This window comes from Ostrea edulis, chromosome 2, assembly GCF_947568905.1.
Source record: "Ostrea edulis chromosome 2, xbOstEdul1.1, whole genome shotgun sequence".
In the NCBI taxonomy this organism is placed as follows: domain Eukaryota; kingdom Metazoa; phylum Mollusca; class Bivalvia; order Ostreida; family Ostreidae; genus Ostrea; species Ostrea edulis.
This window is the reverse complement of record NC_079165.1, coordinates 40,500,326-40,516,073: the sequence shown is the minus strand read 5'-3', so window position 1 is coordinate 40,516,073 and position 15,748 is coordinate 40,500,326. Positions and strand designations below refer to the sequence as shown.

Sequence of the window (15,748 nt, the reverse complement as noted above, 5' to 3'; positions counted from 1 at the left end):
TTTTTATTACTATCATTATCATTTACAGCCATTAATGCGAGAATGATTTACACTGATATTTCGTCATTTTATCTCTACCATGAACAATATTATTTCATGCTTTTTTTTTAAATTGAAAAATATTGCTATCTAGCATGTAAATATTTAAGTGTAAAAGAAAAACAATCTTATCAACTATACTATGTTTGATATCATGTAGATATATTTCTTAAATATGCATACACATGTATAGTTAACATATATATATGTACAGTGTATATATATATATATATATATATATATATATATATATATATATATATATCTCCAATCCATGGAGCCCCTGGCACCCTAGGTGAGGATTATTCGGGGGTCTCTGCGGAGACATTACCCCCAAATATCAAATGTATGTTAGCTAGAAATAAAAGATATTGAATAAAAAAAAGAAATTGTAGTATGTTTGGATTGTTTTATTTCGGATATTTTTCGCTTTCAGATTTTTTTATATTCAGAAAGTGATGTGTCTACTTTGGGTTTTAGTAGTTTCTATGGAGGTATTTCAGAAAGTGATGAGGGTTTTACGATGTCCAAAGGTTTATGATGCAGAATTTTAAGATAGACGTTTTTTTTACTGCTTGTAACCAAATTCCGAATTTTTTTTATTTTAATCAAAATAAAGCATTTTCCCCTGATTTTTTTGTTATATTTATAGCACAGTAATCATTCTTGTTCTTAAATTCCGTTTCGCGTTTTTAGCAACATCCTAAATAAAGCTTGTTTTGAGATAATATCTTAGCTACATTAAATGGTTCCAATTTTTAAATTCCGTTCCATTTTTGTCCCGTTCCATTTTCCGTTCCGCGTTTTAGCACCCCCCCCCCCCCCCCCCCCCCCCCCTTGTTTGAAACCTCGCCATGACCTTATAAGAACTTTCAGTTTAGCGATTTAACAGTCTGTGGCTTGAACTCCGTGCTGTGTGAATAAGGTATTAAATCCTCGCTGGCCAGAATAGGGTCAATAATAAGTATCTTATTAGATGCATGATATCTTATGGAAATCAAAATTGGTCATTGAGCAGAGAGGGATCTTTATCGTGCCACACCTGCTGTGACACGGGGCCTCGGTTTTTGCGGTCTCATCCGAAGGACCGACCCATTTATTAGTCGCCTCTTACGACAAGCAAGGGGTACTGAGGACATATTCTAACCCGGATCCCCACAGGATAAGACAACTAATACACACACACACACACACACTGCATCTACTAGTGTCTCATTTTGCAGCTCCAAAACATCACAGACACCTGACGTACATGTATGCAAGGATACTTCTATTACCCTCCCCTTCTGATTTCGATTTATGTAATTGTTCCACGCTTTGTAGTCAGAGTACGGACTAAACCGTAAGCTCCAGGATCTTACAACTTTGTATATTTTGTACCATGATGGGAGAAAGCTGCCTATTGTTTCAAGGTCAATAATAGAAAACGTTATATTTATATATTTATTCACCAATCAAGGGCCCTCAGGGGGCATATACAAATTAACAATTAAACATTATAACTACATGATACAATTTACACGTGTACCATATACACGTTAAGGGTTTCTACATTGACATAGGTATTGAATTCTCATCACAATACTGATTGGAAATGTACTGTACAATAAGTGTGCTATATGGGAAGTAAAGTAAGACAATATTATAAAATGTTGTCACAAGCACAGAGGGTACCAAGGGACGGTGCCTTAGCCAAGTCTATCTGACTGACAGTCTTGTACCCTAAGTGTTTAAGACAGCTTATTTATAGTATACACAAAAATAAATACATGATACCACAATATATACACATGCATACCATATACAGATGCTATATATTCAAGACTGCTTACTTGAGTATTGTATACAATTAAATAGAACTACACAATACGATATACAGATGTATACCATTTCTACATTGATGTTGGTCTAGAGTTCGCTTATAGTACTGATTGAAAATGCGATGTACAACAAGGATGTTACATGGGTAGGAAAATAAAACAATATCATAATATGTTGTCACGAATACAGGGGGTACCAAGGGACGGTGCCTTTGCTAAGTCAATCAGACTGGCAGTCTTGTACCCGAAGTATTCGAGACAGCTAGCTTATTTATAGATGTGTTTATTTGAAAGCGACAAGGAGTAAATTATACATACTAGTTATACAACCCTTAGTATTCTATATCCCTGTTTTTAAAATCATTTTACTGATTTGTTTGTGCATTTTCATTTGTCATGAGTCAGATCAACTTTTGATCATTATTCAGGTTACAAAAGTTCTTACAGCAGTTATTCACCAATTTATATAAAACATTTCTTTCTTCCTCATTATGAGAACATGACAGTAAAAAATGTTTTTCATCATCAAGTGTATATAGACAGGATACAAACCTAACTATTGTCGTTAGGACCGTCAGCCTTGGTGCACATACTCCTCATGCCACCAGGAATGTACACATTTACTTGAAAGCTTTCTGACATAGTGCAGATTCAAGTTTGTTAGGATCATGACCCCGGGGGAGGATGGGGCCACAATAGGGGATCAAAGTGTTACATACAAATATATAGGGAAAATCATTAAAAAATCTTCTGTAGAACTACCGGGCCAGACAAGTTTACATGAAATAATAATAAATTTATTTTTAAAGCGTAAAATCCATATTGCCCTAAACGCTATTTAAATATTTAAACAATTAAATAAGTCGTATAAGAACAAATGACGAGTAGGTGAAGATAAGGAGTCCGTTATGATTGCACAACATAGTAATCTTGACTTAGATTTCAGACATGAAAGCTTCCTGGCATAGTGCAGATTCAAGTTTGTTGAAATCATGGCCCCCTGGGGTAGGGTGGGACCACAATAGGGGATCAAAGTTTTACATACATGTACAAATAGATAGGGAAAACCACTAAAAATCTTCTGAAGAATCACTGGGCCAGAAACGTTTACATTTACATGAAAGCTTTCTGACATAGTGCAGATTCAAGTTTGTTAAAATCATACCCCCTAGGGAAAGAGTGAGGCCACAATAGAGGATCCAAGTTTTACATACAAATGTATCAAGAAAATGTTTAAAATTCTTCTTCTCAAGAATCAATGGGCTAGAGAAGTTTACATTTAGATGAAAGCTTCCTGATATACATTGAATTTGTAGTGTAAATTAGGGCTTTTTAAAAAAATCATAACCCATGTGATAGGTTTAGGCCACAACAAGGATCAAAGTTTTACATGCGGATATATAGGGAAAATCTTTAAATATGGGCTAAGGTGACTCAGGTGTGCGATGTGGATCATGGGCCTCTCTTATGAGGCGTCCGTGGCCGAGTGGTTAGAGCATCGCGCTCAAAATCACGCGACCTCTCACCTCTGTCTGTGCTGGTTCGAATCCCGCTCGCACCGGTAAGTGAGAAAGTTTCCCAGTTTACTTTCGGAAGGTAGGTGGTCTCTTCCCAGGTACATTGTATCTGGGTTTTCTCTTCCACCAATAAAAAAACGGGCGCCACCAGATAACTGAAAAATTGTTGAGTGTGGCGAAAAACATCAATCAATCAATGTACAATGTACTTGTGAATTTGAGAAGTAATTTCTCGCCAAAATTATAAGAATTTCGCTATGGAAGTCCTTAACCTACATGTAATTGCGTTCTGGGCGGAATTAAATCGCCGCTTAACAGAATTGAAAAAAAAAAGGTAATCCATATTGTGTGCTGAGAGGTCAAAGGGGCACGACGATACGGTCACAGTGTGTTATGTTGATCATATAAAGGTGTTTTGTGAATCTAAATGTATAGAAACTACCTTGCATCACTGGCAAGACAACAGGCTGAGATGGGAAACGGCGACAAATTAAAAGTATTGTTGGTCCTTGGGAGTATCCGTGATGGGAGACAAGGAATAAAAGTGGCCAATTTTGTGCGAAAACAGCTAGAAAATCGAAACTTTGAGGTGACTTTTTACGGTAAGGGAATTGACTTTATAAATTCTTATTCTCGAAAACACGTTCTTGTAATCCTGTTCAGCCACAACTTGGGTTTGAAATCGATTTAGCACAAGTTCTCATTACATACTTAGAACGCCATGTCCACATATTCATGTTTTGCTCTCTAGATAAAGCTTTCATAGGGAATTGCAGACATACAAGATTAGATTTCGCAAGGTGTTACAATACACTACACTATAAAATAAGCCATCAAGACCATCAACTTCGAATAAATAGACTGACTTAATATTATTCATGCTCTGTTTCATCTTTCTGTAAAATCAGCCGTCACGACCATCAACTTCGATAAATAGACTGACTTAATATTATTCATGCTCTGCTTCATCTTTCTGTACTACTGGTATGATAAGTGGACTCATTCTTATACACTGTCCATTCACTGTTCATGGCTTACATGTACATAAAGTGTGTAGACGTATTGTACATGTACGTGCGCAAAGCCAAATTAGAAGAAAAAAAACCTTATTACTACTGTGGTAGGACTAACGATATTTACATTCTAGCGTGTCTTTGTATGTGATAAGCCTACCAATTAGGTATTGTGTCTATGCTACATCATGTATATGTATGACACAATGGACGCGATGACAAAGAAGATGAACAGATGCTCGCGGTGAAACAGACTAGGCCAATAGTTTCGGAATTTTCATTGTTTTTGTTTCGTTACTCAAATATGCCTTTTTAATGAATTTACAAGTTTAGTTTAATTTCAATGATAACTAGATGCTGTTATAAGACAGTAATAACGGCACGCGAGTGTTTGTCTTTAAATAACATTTCGTCGTACTTAGGAAACTAGCAAAGAAACCACAATAGTTATTTTATAATTTACCTGAATGTACCCGATCAAATTTAGCCTAAAATGTTCAGGTGAGAATACGACCCCTGGAGGAATGCATTACCTCTATATTGCCTGAAATCTCTATTTAAATATCAAGATGTATTATTCTGTTCTGCAAGTGTCACTGGGTCATTTGTACTTGAAACAGGTTAGATCCTCACCCCATTACCAGATAATTATATTCTTGCTGTGCTTTTTAAAAGAAAACACGTCGTTTTCTATCCCCATTAGGCCCCCATGGTGAAAATGAAAATTCCGAAACTATTGCACATGTACAGGACACCATCAACCATGTTCCAAAATATGATTTCGCTAAGAATTTCGAAATCTTCTTGCACATCTAAAGAACACCACCAATTATATTTCAAAAGATTAATTGGTTACTGCTTGAAATAAAAGAAGAGTTTTGAGGAAAAAGAAATAGTGACAGACATTACCTAGCTGATATTAAGTTGTTGTTGGAGGGAGGGACACAACTATGGTTGTACTAACCACTCTATCAAGTGGGGGAGGGGACACATGCCCCAATTACCCCCTTCTCTTACGTCTTGTATTACTCTGACCAGCTAAAGTATCATGAATGAAATTGGATAACTTGATATGTTTTGTGCTGGAAGCCTTCGTACATGTACTTCAGGTTATATTGATACAACAATTTGGTAAGTAGCTTGTCATATGTCCTATTGCAACTTGTTTGCTTCATTATCATTATCTATAATTGTAGACCTACTAGAAATGAACTTTCCGATGGTAAAACAACCTGTGCACTTTCTTGGACCAGAGCGCTCTGGGGCTCCTCAGATTCTGTTAGACTGTGAGAAACAGATCCGTGAAACTGACGCCTTCGTGATAGTGTCCGCCGAATATAATAATAGTATTCCAGGATCCCTGAAGAATTTCCTAGACGCCTTCCCGGACGGGGCGTACGGTTGCAAGCCGAGTGGTGTAGTGTGTTACTCCATGGGTAAGTTACTCTTGATATTCCAATGTTTCATGATCTTTTGCCAGAAAATAAGAGGGGGAAAATGAAGATTTAAAAAAAGGATTTTCACAAATATCGTGTTTAGTTTTTTGTCAGCATTCAGTCATTCATAATTAATAATGTTAGATATCTGTTGCATTTGTCTTTGAATCAAATAAAATGATGATAATACATATATATTCCTATCCTTTATCACGCGAAGTCCGATTTTCATTTCCCTGACTTTATGAGCGATAGTCTACGACCTCCTTTCCCATCGGGCGCCATTGTGAAAATAATATACTGTGGCTGAAAAAGTGGGTCACGTGACATAAATTGCACGCTTTCTGCACTGTACGGTACGCTTTCGGGCTTTTGGGGGCGGGGTTTGCATAGTATTATCCTGCACGGTACGGTACGCTTTTTGAACGATACGGTTCGTTTCTTGAACGGGACGGTACGTTTCTTGAACGGTACGGTTCGTTTCTTGCACGGTTCGTTTTTAAGGTGTAGTAGCACGTTTCAGGGTCTGTATATATATTGAAACTAAATGGAAAACATGATGTGTTTGTGAAACACAAATGCCCCCGATAATGGCCAATTCCGAAGATGGCCAAGGTCACAAGGGCAAATAGCTTGGTACCAGTAGTAGGATCTTGTCAAAAGAAATGCTTATGTACAATATGAAAGCTCTAATATATACCATTTAGAAGTTATGACCAATGTAAAATGTATTAGAATACATATAACGTTCTTGTTTTCGCGTATCTTGCAGGATAACATCCTTTGTCTCGAAATGTTGTTTGAAAAAGAAAAGCCTCGGTTTTTATATTTCAAAACATTTCTCAACTTCGGAGGTTATCATGCAAGGTACACGAAAATGCGATTATATCTTAAATATAATTTTCGTTGTACTTGTATAACTAGCGAACAAGCCGTGGGTGCAATTAACAGGGGGCCCAACTCTTAATTTTGTATTGCTTATAGGAGTTGTGAGATTCATCACTGTTCGTTATCTTCACTTTTTCATACCCTATACTATTATTACTATATATGTCAAGATACATTAGGTATTCTGTTAGGTACGTACCCTGGGGTCATCCCAACCCTATTTCATGATTGTTGAAATATATTTAAAACAATTGAGATTCTAACCCCTAAACCAAATATATTCTTGCTTCACATATCAAGTTGCATTAAGAATTCTGGTGGGCACGAACCCTAGGGTCATTCCAACTCCCATCATTTTTTGATTGTTCAAATATCTTTAAAATGATTGAGATGTAAATATATTTTTGCTGCACATGACACAATGCACTGAACACCACGTTTTCCCACCCATTTGCCCCTCAAGGTGAAAAAAACCTTATTGCACATCTAAAAAGGACACCACAAATAACCTCCTAATAGATGATTTAGCTACTGTATAAAGTGTAAGACGAGTTCTGGGAACCAGGTTTTCTCTATAGAAAAAAATCGTTTTCTCAATCCCTAATTAGCCCCCAAGGTGAAAATGAAAATTCTGAAACCTAATTCCACATCTATATGATACCACCAATTACCTTCGAAGAGATGATTATGCTATTGCGTTAAATGGAAGTGGAATTTTGGGAAGCAGGGGGTTAGGGGGTTATATGTCATTTTTGCCCCCCCCCCCCCCCCCGGATAAAAATGAAACTTCCGAAACCTTATTGCACATCTACAGGATATCACCTATCATATTCCAAAATATTGATTAGCAACTACTTGCAATGAAAGAGGAGTCTGAGGAAGAAAAAAGCGTGACAGAGGAAATGACGGATCAGGATAACAATATACCCGAACTGTCTTTAGAAAGTACGGGCATTAAAAAGAAGTCCTCTAAAGGTGACAGACTTGTCCTTCCAACACAAACTACTAGATGCTAACATACAAATTGGCTAACGATATGTATATACAGGTATCCCGTTTTATTTGTGCAGGGTATGAATTCAGTTGTTGATGGGGAGAATGTAAATAAATATTGTTTAGCTTTTGACGGTGCCTTGCTTGATTAATTGTGTAATGTTTAACGTCCCTCCCATGTAGAAACGTCAACTTTGCCGGTGAAGGGTTACAAAATTTAGGCTTAGATGTATGCTCGGCGCTTACAGCCTTTGAGAAGGGAGGGATCTTTATCGTGCCACACCTGCTGTGACACGGGGCCTCGGTTTTTTGCTGTCTCAACCGATGGCCCGCCCAATTTAGTCGCTTCTTACGACAAGCAAGGGAGTACTTAGGGTCTATTCTAACCCGGATCTCCACAATATTTGATTTGTGTGATCACGAGGAGGACTTTGATAATGGTGGAAATGATGTTTGGGGGATTACAAATTTTCGTTTCGCTAAATGTGGATGTACTTCTTAGGATATATTTTTTTTCATTTTGGCGTTAGTCATTCCAAGGGTGTATACAAGTGTGCTTTCTAACAGGTGAGGGCGATTTGAGTACAGGACATGGATTAGATTGTTTAGGTTTTAGTTTTGCCGATAGCCCATTTTTATACGTCCGTCTTTAGACGGGGCGTATTATGGTACAGCGATGTCTGTACGTCCGTCCGTCTGTCTGTCCGTCCGTCCATTCGGGGTTTTCTCTTTATAATTTCATTTCCCTTTCACATATCATGCTGAAACTTGCTGTGTAGCTTCTTTGTGGGTCACTCTGGATCATACTGCAATTTTGATCCATTTCGACCTTTTTTCCAGGAGTTTTGCACCTTTATTTGGAAATAATTATTATATAGAGGGTACATAATTTGTCCACCCTACTCCTCCCACAGTTTTCAAGTGAGAGCCTTCTTATTTTGTGGAGTGTTTGTATGGGTATTGAAGATGTGCATGTGGGATGGATTTTGATTTTCTACAATTTTTGAGAAAATTACAGGTTGTTGAACTTAGTCTATTTAGAAATTAATATTCTATGAAGGGTACATAATTTGTCTGCCCAACTCCTCCCACAGTTTTCAAGTGAGGACCTTATTTTGTGGAGTGTTTGTATAGCTACTGAAGATGTGCATCTGGTGAAGGATTTTGATTTTCTTCCATTTTTGAAAAAAATTGCAGGTTGTTGAACTTGGTCTAATTTGAGGAAATCTCAATTTTTAAGCTAAGACAGACCCTTTGTTGATATGAAAGTTTGTCACAGCCTCATGATGGCTGATACTACTTTAAGCAAAGTTATACAAATTATACACAAGAAAAACACCCTATGTAAGCATTTCACGGGCGTATTATGTACCGTTTGTGGTTCATACTATTCCTTGACAAATATGACTTCTTTCGCATTATATTTTACTCTGAAATATGAAAAGAAAACTGACAAATATGTGATATTAAAAGGATCATGGTAAACATAATGTTAATCAGCCCAAAGGTCAAACTTCAAAGCCTCGCGATACAGTAAAATATATGTAGCTTACTCCTCGCGGCATGCCATATTTGAGCCCTCATGCCACACATTACAAATTGTTAAGATATTGTGCAAATTGCATGTGAAATGAAAGCAAAAGGGCGATATAATCATCAACAATCATGGTATCGGGATATACATACTCTCTATCAAACAAATCAAGTACGCAGATAGATGAAATGACCAAGAAAGACGGGTTTAAATCATCAATTTCAACTTTGTAGACCTACTCGTGAAACGCGAACGAAGTGTTTGAGGTAAGTACGGGTTTCTGAAATTCGGTGACAAATTTGAACGATCAAAATATATCTACCACACTCTATGCAATATGATGTCTGCAGAAATATGATGAGTTTATGAGAAAATCGATCTCATACTCGGTGATACTGCGTTTTCTCCGCTTCGGAACCGAGCCCTCATGCTCCACAGTGACGACTCCTCCAATGTGACGTTGTATACGATGATCGTAGCTCAGTGGTTAAAGCATTGGACTACTGAACCGCAGATCTCGAGTTCAAATCCCCCAGAGCCTTTTATTCATATGTGTTGAAGTAATTTTTTTGAAAATCATATTTTTATCCAAATTTGCATATTTTTTGCCTTTTTGGCATCTATACTTGTTGTAAATCATCATATCTTTTATCATTAAATTAATTCGTACTCATTTGAGGTACTTTTTCTGGGTGTAGTGAGCCACCTTATGGACTGGAATTTATCCGGAAAACTAGGGTCAGGAGAAAGATTCAGGGTCTTTCGGGTAAATTAAAATATGCCTATTTCTGGGCTTAACAAGCTCTCATATATCTAATCAGTTGAGAGACATAAACACCATATGCAGGTGGTAATGGAATATTGATACATAACTATGGGAAGTTAACAATGTAGAAACTTAGATCAGCCCAATTGTCATGAAGTTCGAACTGTTAGTTTGTCGTTAACATATATTTTCCATAATACATCCAAATATAAAGCAAATGTGGAAAACCATAGTATCTTTTACTTATAATTCACTTAAATATATGGAATTGAGATATTGTTAAAAGATAATATAGGAGCGCAATTATGCCCATGGGAAGTCCAACAAAATGTTGGAAGACCTGATCTCCAAAGACGACACAGATAATGGTCAAGAGGAACTCCGGTATCTTCAGAGTACGTGTGCTTAAAATCAGAGTGATGTTTAAGAAAGTGATTTTTGGATGACTGGTAACAAGGTGTGAATATTTCCGAGCTTTGTTTTATTTATTGAGAAGCAGTTATCTATGATATCCAAAAAGCCTAGTCTTTAATTCATAATGAGGAATGGTGGTATAAAGCGTTGAAAAATCGTTCGTGTTGATGCTATTGATTTTGGAAAAGTTTTGTGATTTCAAACTTACGAAACGTTTTTTGGAATTTTGAGAATTTACAACTCTTCTCGCTTATGTTGTGGCACAATATTTCGGAATTTTCTCCTTCACAGCAGTGAATATTTTCAACAATGTTCAAGAGGAGTAAAGATAGTGGCTTGGAAAAACATTTACTGTATACTGCGATATATCTATGTAATTTTTTGTAAGGTATTGGATCCAGTATAGATACGGTAAGTCAGTGTAGGAGTACGTTACTCTCCGTGTAGTGATATCGATCGTTATTCCTTGAATGTGTTACTGTTGGTATGTTGCTGATCCATCGGTATGTTATTTTTGGTAAATCTATATGGAATATTACTGATCCATCGGTATGCAATTGTTGGTACATATGTATATCGATGCAGGATATTACTCCATGGATATTGTGGTATATCAATGTACAATGTTATTGTATAGAATAGAGTCTTCCACATCTGCTTCGTACTTAGATATCTTATTGAACATATATGTAAACGGCAAACTAAGAACTCGACTTTATAATTACAACGAAAAAATATGGGAAGTTGACGATGGAGAAGTTAAAGTCACCCCGACTTTAGCTTCTCCATCGTCAACTTTCCATATTCATGTAGCAATATCCCATATCACCTTCATATGGTATTTATGTCTCAGCCGACTCGATATGCAAAAGCTTGTTCTGGTTTTGATCAGTTTTTAAATCGAGGCAGGCTACTGACAAACAAGTTTTCAACAGTCTCGTTTAAAGCCGGCATTTCACAAATTCTATGGTCGTTACAGCTATATAGTTTGCCAATACATCCTGTCTTCGGGTCAAATGCTGTCTGACGTGTTTAATACCTAATGTTAAGCCATTCTTTATACACTTACATTAACTACGGATTACTCCGTTTACCTAATCAATATATAGGACTCACAGCAGGTGTGACCGGTCCACAGGGGGTTCTTACTCCTCCTAGGCACCTGATCTCACCTCTGGTGTGTCCAGGGGTCCGTGTTTGCCCAGCTCTTAATTTTGTATTCCTTATAGGAGTTTGATCACTGTTCGTTGTCTTTCTCTTTTCATAAGTAGGTTATGTTATTGATGTGGGATGGTACTGATTTTGGGCATGTTACAGCTTACATATCGATGTAGGATATTGCTGTATGGGTATGCAATTGATGGTATATCGATGTAGGATTTTACTGTTCCATGGGTATATTACTGTTGACATATTGATGAAAGGAGAAGATAACGAACAGTGATCAATCTCATAACTGGAGTTTTGCGAGAACGACTGACTTTCACAGTCAACGGCTGACTTGGACATTTAAACCGGGGTATTTTATGGAAGCACGATATCGTTAAATATATGTAATGTCGAATTGTTAGACAGTATATAGGGAACTTCTGCCTCGCTCTTGAACTAGCTTTGTTAGTGATTTCTCTTGATCACACAAGTTAAGCAAAGACGAGCGTGTTCAAACCGTTGTACGTTACAAAATGGTGACAGTGTAGTGACTCTGGTATTTGGCTGTCCGGAGGCTTGCTTCACGTAGAGTATGTTTGGAACATTGTGCCCATGCACGGACGTGGTTTCGTCCTTGGACTACGGCGGTTGTCGTCGTGAACGGCAGATGATTTTGCTGAAGAGGTGCCAAAAATCGGAGAAGACCCAAGCTAAGCTTCGGGATGACGCTTTCCTGAGCGGGGGATGTGTAGCAGACAGTATGTAGGGAATTTTTACGGCATCACTATTCACTAGTGAGCTAGCTTTTCTTGTGATATGGTAGAGTCTCTCTCTAAGCAACGGCGTGCGTATTCAGATCGCTGCACGTTACAATACTATTACAGTAGGCCTGTTAAAGAAGTTGTCAAAATATAAAAACACAAGGCTATTTATTCATTTCATTTATGCATGCATACCTGGGTATAAAATTTTAACTTGCAAAGATACCTTGATTCATTGTTTAGACTTGACCAAAAAAAAAAAAATCATTGCATCATGATAAATCGAATGTAAGTTTATTATGCAGGAGTTTTGCGTTTTATTTTATCATAAAAATGTATGAAGTTGTTATATAGCTTTATTCAATCAAACACACACAGGTACAACACAGAACATGATGAACGTACCTACAATTGGGAATTACATGTGCATCTGAACTAATGCAGATCTGTAGCTCTCTGGGGGAAATATTTGGACATACCAGAGAACTACAAATCCACATCTTATAAGAACCTTCGATTTACGGCGCAGGTCGCTGTATTCTTGCATCATAATATAAAAAATTCTACCTTATTTTCCCAGTATATTTCTGTCCAAACATTTATTAAAGCCGCACGTGAACCGAAAACTCATATTTCGTTTGTAGAAATAGCCATGTGAGGTATTCATTCTATCCAATATGAAGTACGTAAATATTGAAAAGTAATCCTAGTACGTTATGAAAGCCGTAAGTCTTGTCCAAGTCTCCGATTAATCGTTTCATTACTGACATGTAAAAACAGAGCTTCGCGGGGATGGAACTGGAATTATTTCATCTGAAATATTTAACAAACAAGAGGCCCACAGCATAGCATTGAAGAAGATATATGCTATTTAAATGGTTTACACATAAACACTAAATACTAGTACCCAGTTTGGCCCCGTCCTGAAGTCAGAACGTCTACTCCGGATATCATGAAATTTACCAGACCAGATCTATGTTTTCGGTTTTTGTTACAGATGTAAGAAAGATTTTTTAACATTGGTCAATGTTTGCTCCATCCTTAAGGTCCTGGGGGTGCAGAAGTCCTGAAATTTATACTTTATACCCCCTTGTCCCGTAGATGCTTCATACCAAATTTGAAAAAAATAAAATAAATGGTAGTTATCAGGAAGAAGTTAAGAATGGTCAAGCGTTCAAGCACGGCGCACGACGACGGATGCTGACCAATTGCATTGGGTCAGGTGACCTAAAATATTTATGGGGATATTAGGTCACGTAGACTTTACTGTTTTAGAAAGTGTATGAGTATGGAAACAACTCTATAATGTTTGAAGAACTTGACCATTTCTGTACATTGCATCGGTTCATACAGATATGTCACAAAAAGGTTTCCATATTATATGCTCGTGTCAAAGTCAGCCATTGACTGTAAAAGTCAGCCCATCTCGCAAAAGTCCAGTAGCAATACAAAATAGATACTTGGGCAAACACGGTCCCCTAGGCACACCAAAGGTGGGATCAGGTGCCTAGGATGAGTAAGCATCTCCTGTCGACCGGTCACACCCGCCGTGAGCCCTATAGCCTGATCAGGTAAACAGTTATTCGTACTCAAAATCAGTTTGCCAAGAACGGCCTAACAATCGGTATGAAACTCGTCAGACAGCATTTGACCCAATGATAGGTTGTATTGACGAACTAGATCGTTATACCGACCATAGCATTTGCGAAATGCTGACTTCAAACGAGACTGTTGAAACCCCTGTACCATCAACTTGTTTGTCAGTAGCTTGCCTTGATGTAAGATGTCACAGCTGACATTTAGGATATTACTCCTTGAGTATGTTCCAGTTGATATATTGCTGTAATAGAGATTTTTTCTCTAGTGTGGTACTCCACAGGTATGTTGCTCTTGTGTATAGTAACTGTTGTAAATATTTCGTTCATGTACCTGTAACAAAACGTAGTTACATGTACATGTATCACGTAATATGCCATATACATGTATAACAGCCAATAATAATTTGCTTTCTTTGATTGAAGGGCCATATGGTGGATATTGTTCATCTACTGCTCTGAGAACCGTACTGGGGGTGTTGTCCTCTCCTTGTGTGTCCCGGGTTTTTGCTATTCCACTTGTCCAAAACGAATTTGACGAAGATGGAAATGTATTGAATGAAAAATTGAAGTCAGACCTCAATCCAATGTTAGAGCAACTAGAGTGGATGGCAAATGCTGCAAAATGTCATAGACAGAAAGTCGGGCTACCCACCTCTTCTTTTATGTTTCAATGACAGTAACATTGATATAGTTTACTTCTCAAACTCACTAAAACCGCGTACCTCAAATATGTCCGTCGTTCCCACTAATACTCACTAAATCCTAATACTATGTCCTATAGCCTCTGCTGATACTCATTGCTTTAAGAAGCGTTTGGATTTGTAGAAAATGTCAGGGCGATTTCTATCGCTATAAACCAATTTGTGCATTATGAAATTATCATCTCATTTATTTTTATTTGTTGTTGTACATGTTGTCCATCTCCAGTTCAACATCCGCTACGTTTTAAAATTTCCTTTGTATTTGTATTTTTAATATTCATGCATTTTTCTTCTATTATGTTAATTTCTATATTAGCTTTAATGCTTCGACTCAAATCAGGTATTTCTGCATAATTATAAAGAATGAATTTTGCTGTGTTTGTCTAGCTTCTTATTTATGTTTTTCTCTCGAACATCTAGCTGATTAAACAGCTCTAATCAAATTTCACAGGCCAGTGTTAACCATGAATCAAAGTGCCGTCGTTTCTACTATGGAAAATATAGTTTGAGACTAGGGTATTCAGTATTTTTAGCTCACCTGAGCTAAGAGCTCAAGTGAGCTTTTCTGATCACCCGTATTCCGGCGTCCGTCCGTCTGTAAACTTTTAACATTTTTGACTTCTCAAAAACCACTGGGCCAATTTCAACCAAAGTTGGCACAAAGCATCCTTAGGTAAAGGGAATTCTAAATTGTTAAAATAAAGGGCCAGGCCACCTTCCAAGGGGGGATAATCAAGAAAATGTAAAAATAGTAGGATCATTAAAAAATCTCATTAACCACTGGGCCAGAAAAGATGAAATTTATAAATAAGCTTATTATGTAGTGCAGATTCTAAATTGTTAAAATCATGGCCCCCGGGGGTAGGATGGGGTCACAATAGGGGATCAAAGTTTTACATACAAATATATAGGGAAAATCTTCTTCTCAAGAACCACTGAGCCACAAAAGCTGAGATTTATATGAAAGCTTCCTGATATAGTGCAGACTCTCAATTGTTAAGATGATGGCCCACGGGGGTCGGATGGGGCCACAATAGGGAATCAAAGTTTTACATACAAATATATAGAGAAAATCTTTAAAAATCTTCTTCTCAAGAACCACTGAGCCAGAAAAGCTGA

General features: G+C 37.3%; 1 protein-coding gene across 2 annotated transcripts; it reads left to right on the top strand.

The window, feature by feature from the left end:
- Positions 1-311: 311 nt before the first annotated feature.
- On the top strand, positions 312-15,003 carry LOC125681209 (quinone reductase-like). 2 transcript variants are annotated; one of them, XM_048921192.2, is made up of 4 exons: positions 312-3,978; positions 5,586-5,825; positions 9,939-10,006; positions 14,352-14,526. In XM_048921192.2, the coding sequence occupies exons 1-4, from the start codon at positions 3,804-3,806 to the stop codon at positions 14,385-14,387; spliced, it is 519 nt and encodes a 172-aa protein (XP_048777149.1). In that variant the 5' UTR covers positions 312-3,803; the 3' UTR covers positions 14,388-14,526. The 2 variants fall into 2 exon arrangements, with proteins under 2 accessions (XP_048777149.1, XP_048777148.1); XM_048921191.2 differs by lacking the exon at positions 9,939-10,006 and having other exon boundaries at positions 2,255-3,978; positions 14,352-15,003.
- The last annotated feature ends 745 nt before the right edge of the window (positions 15,004-15,748 follow it).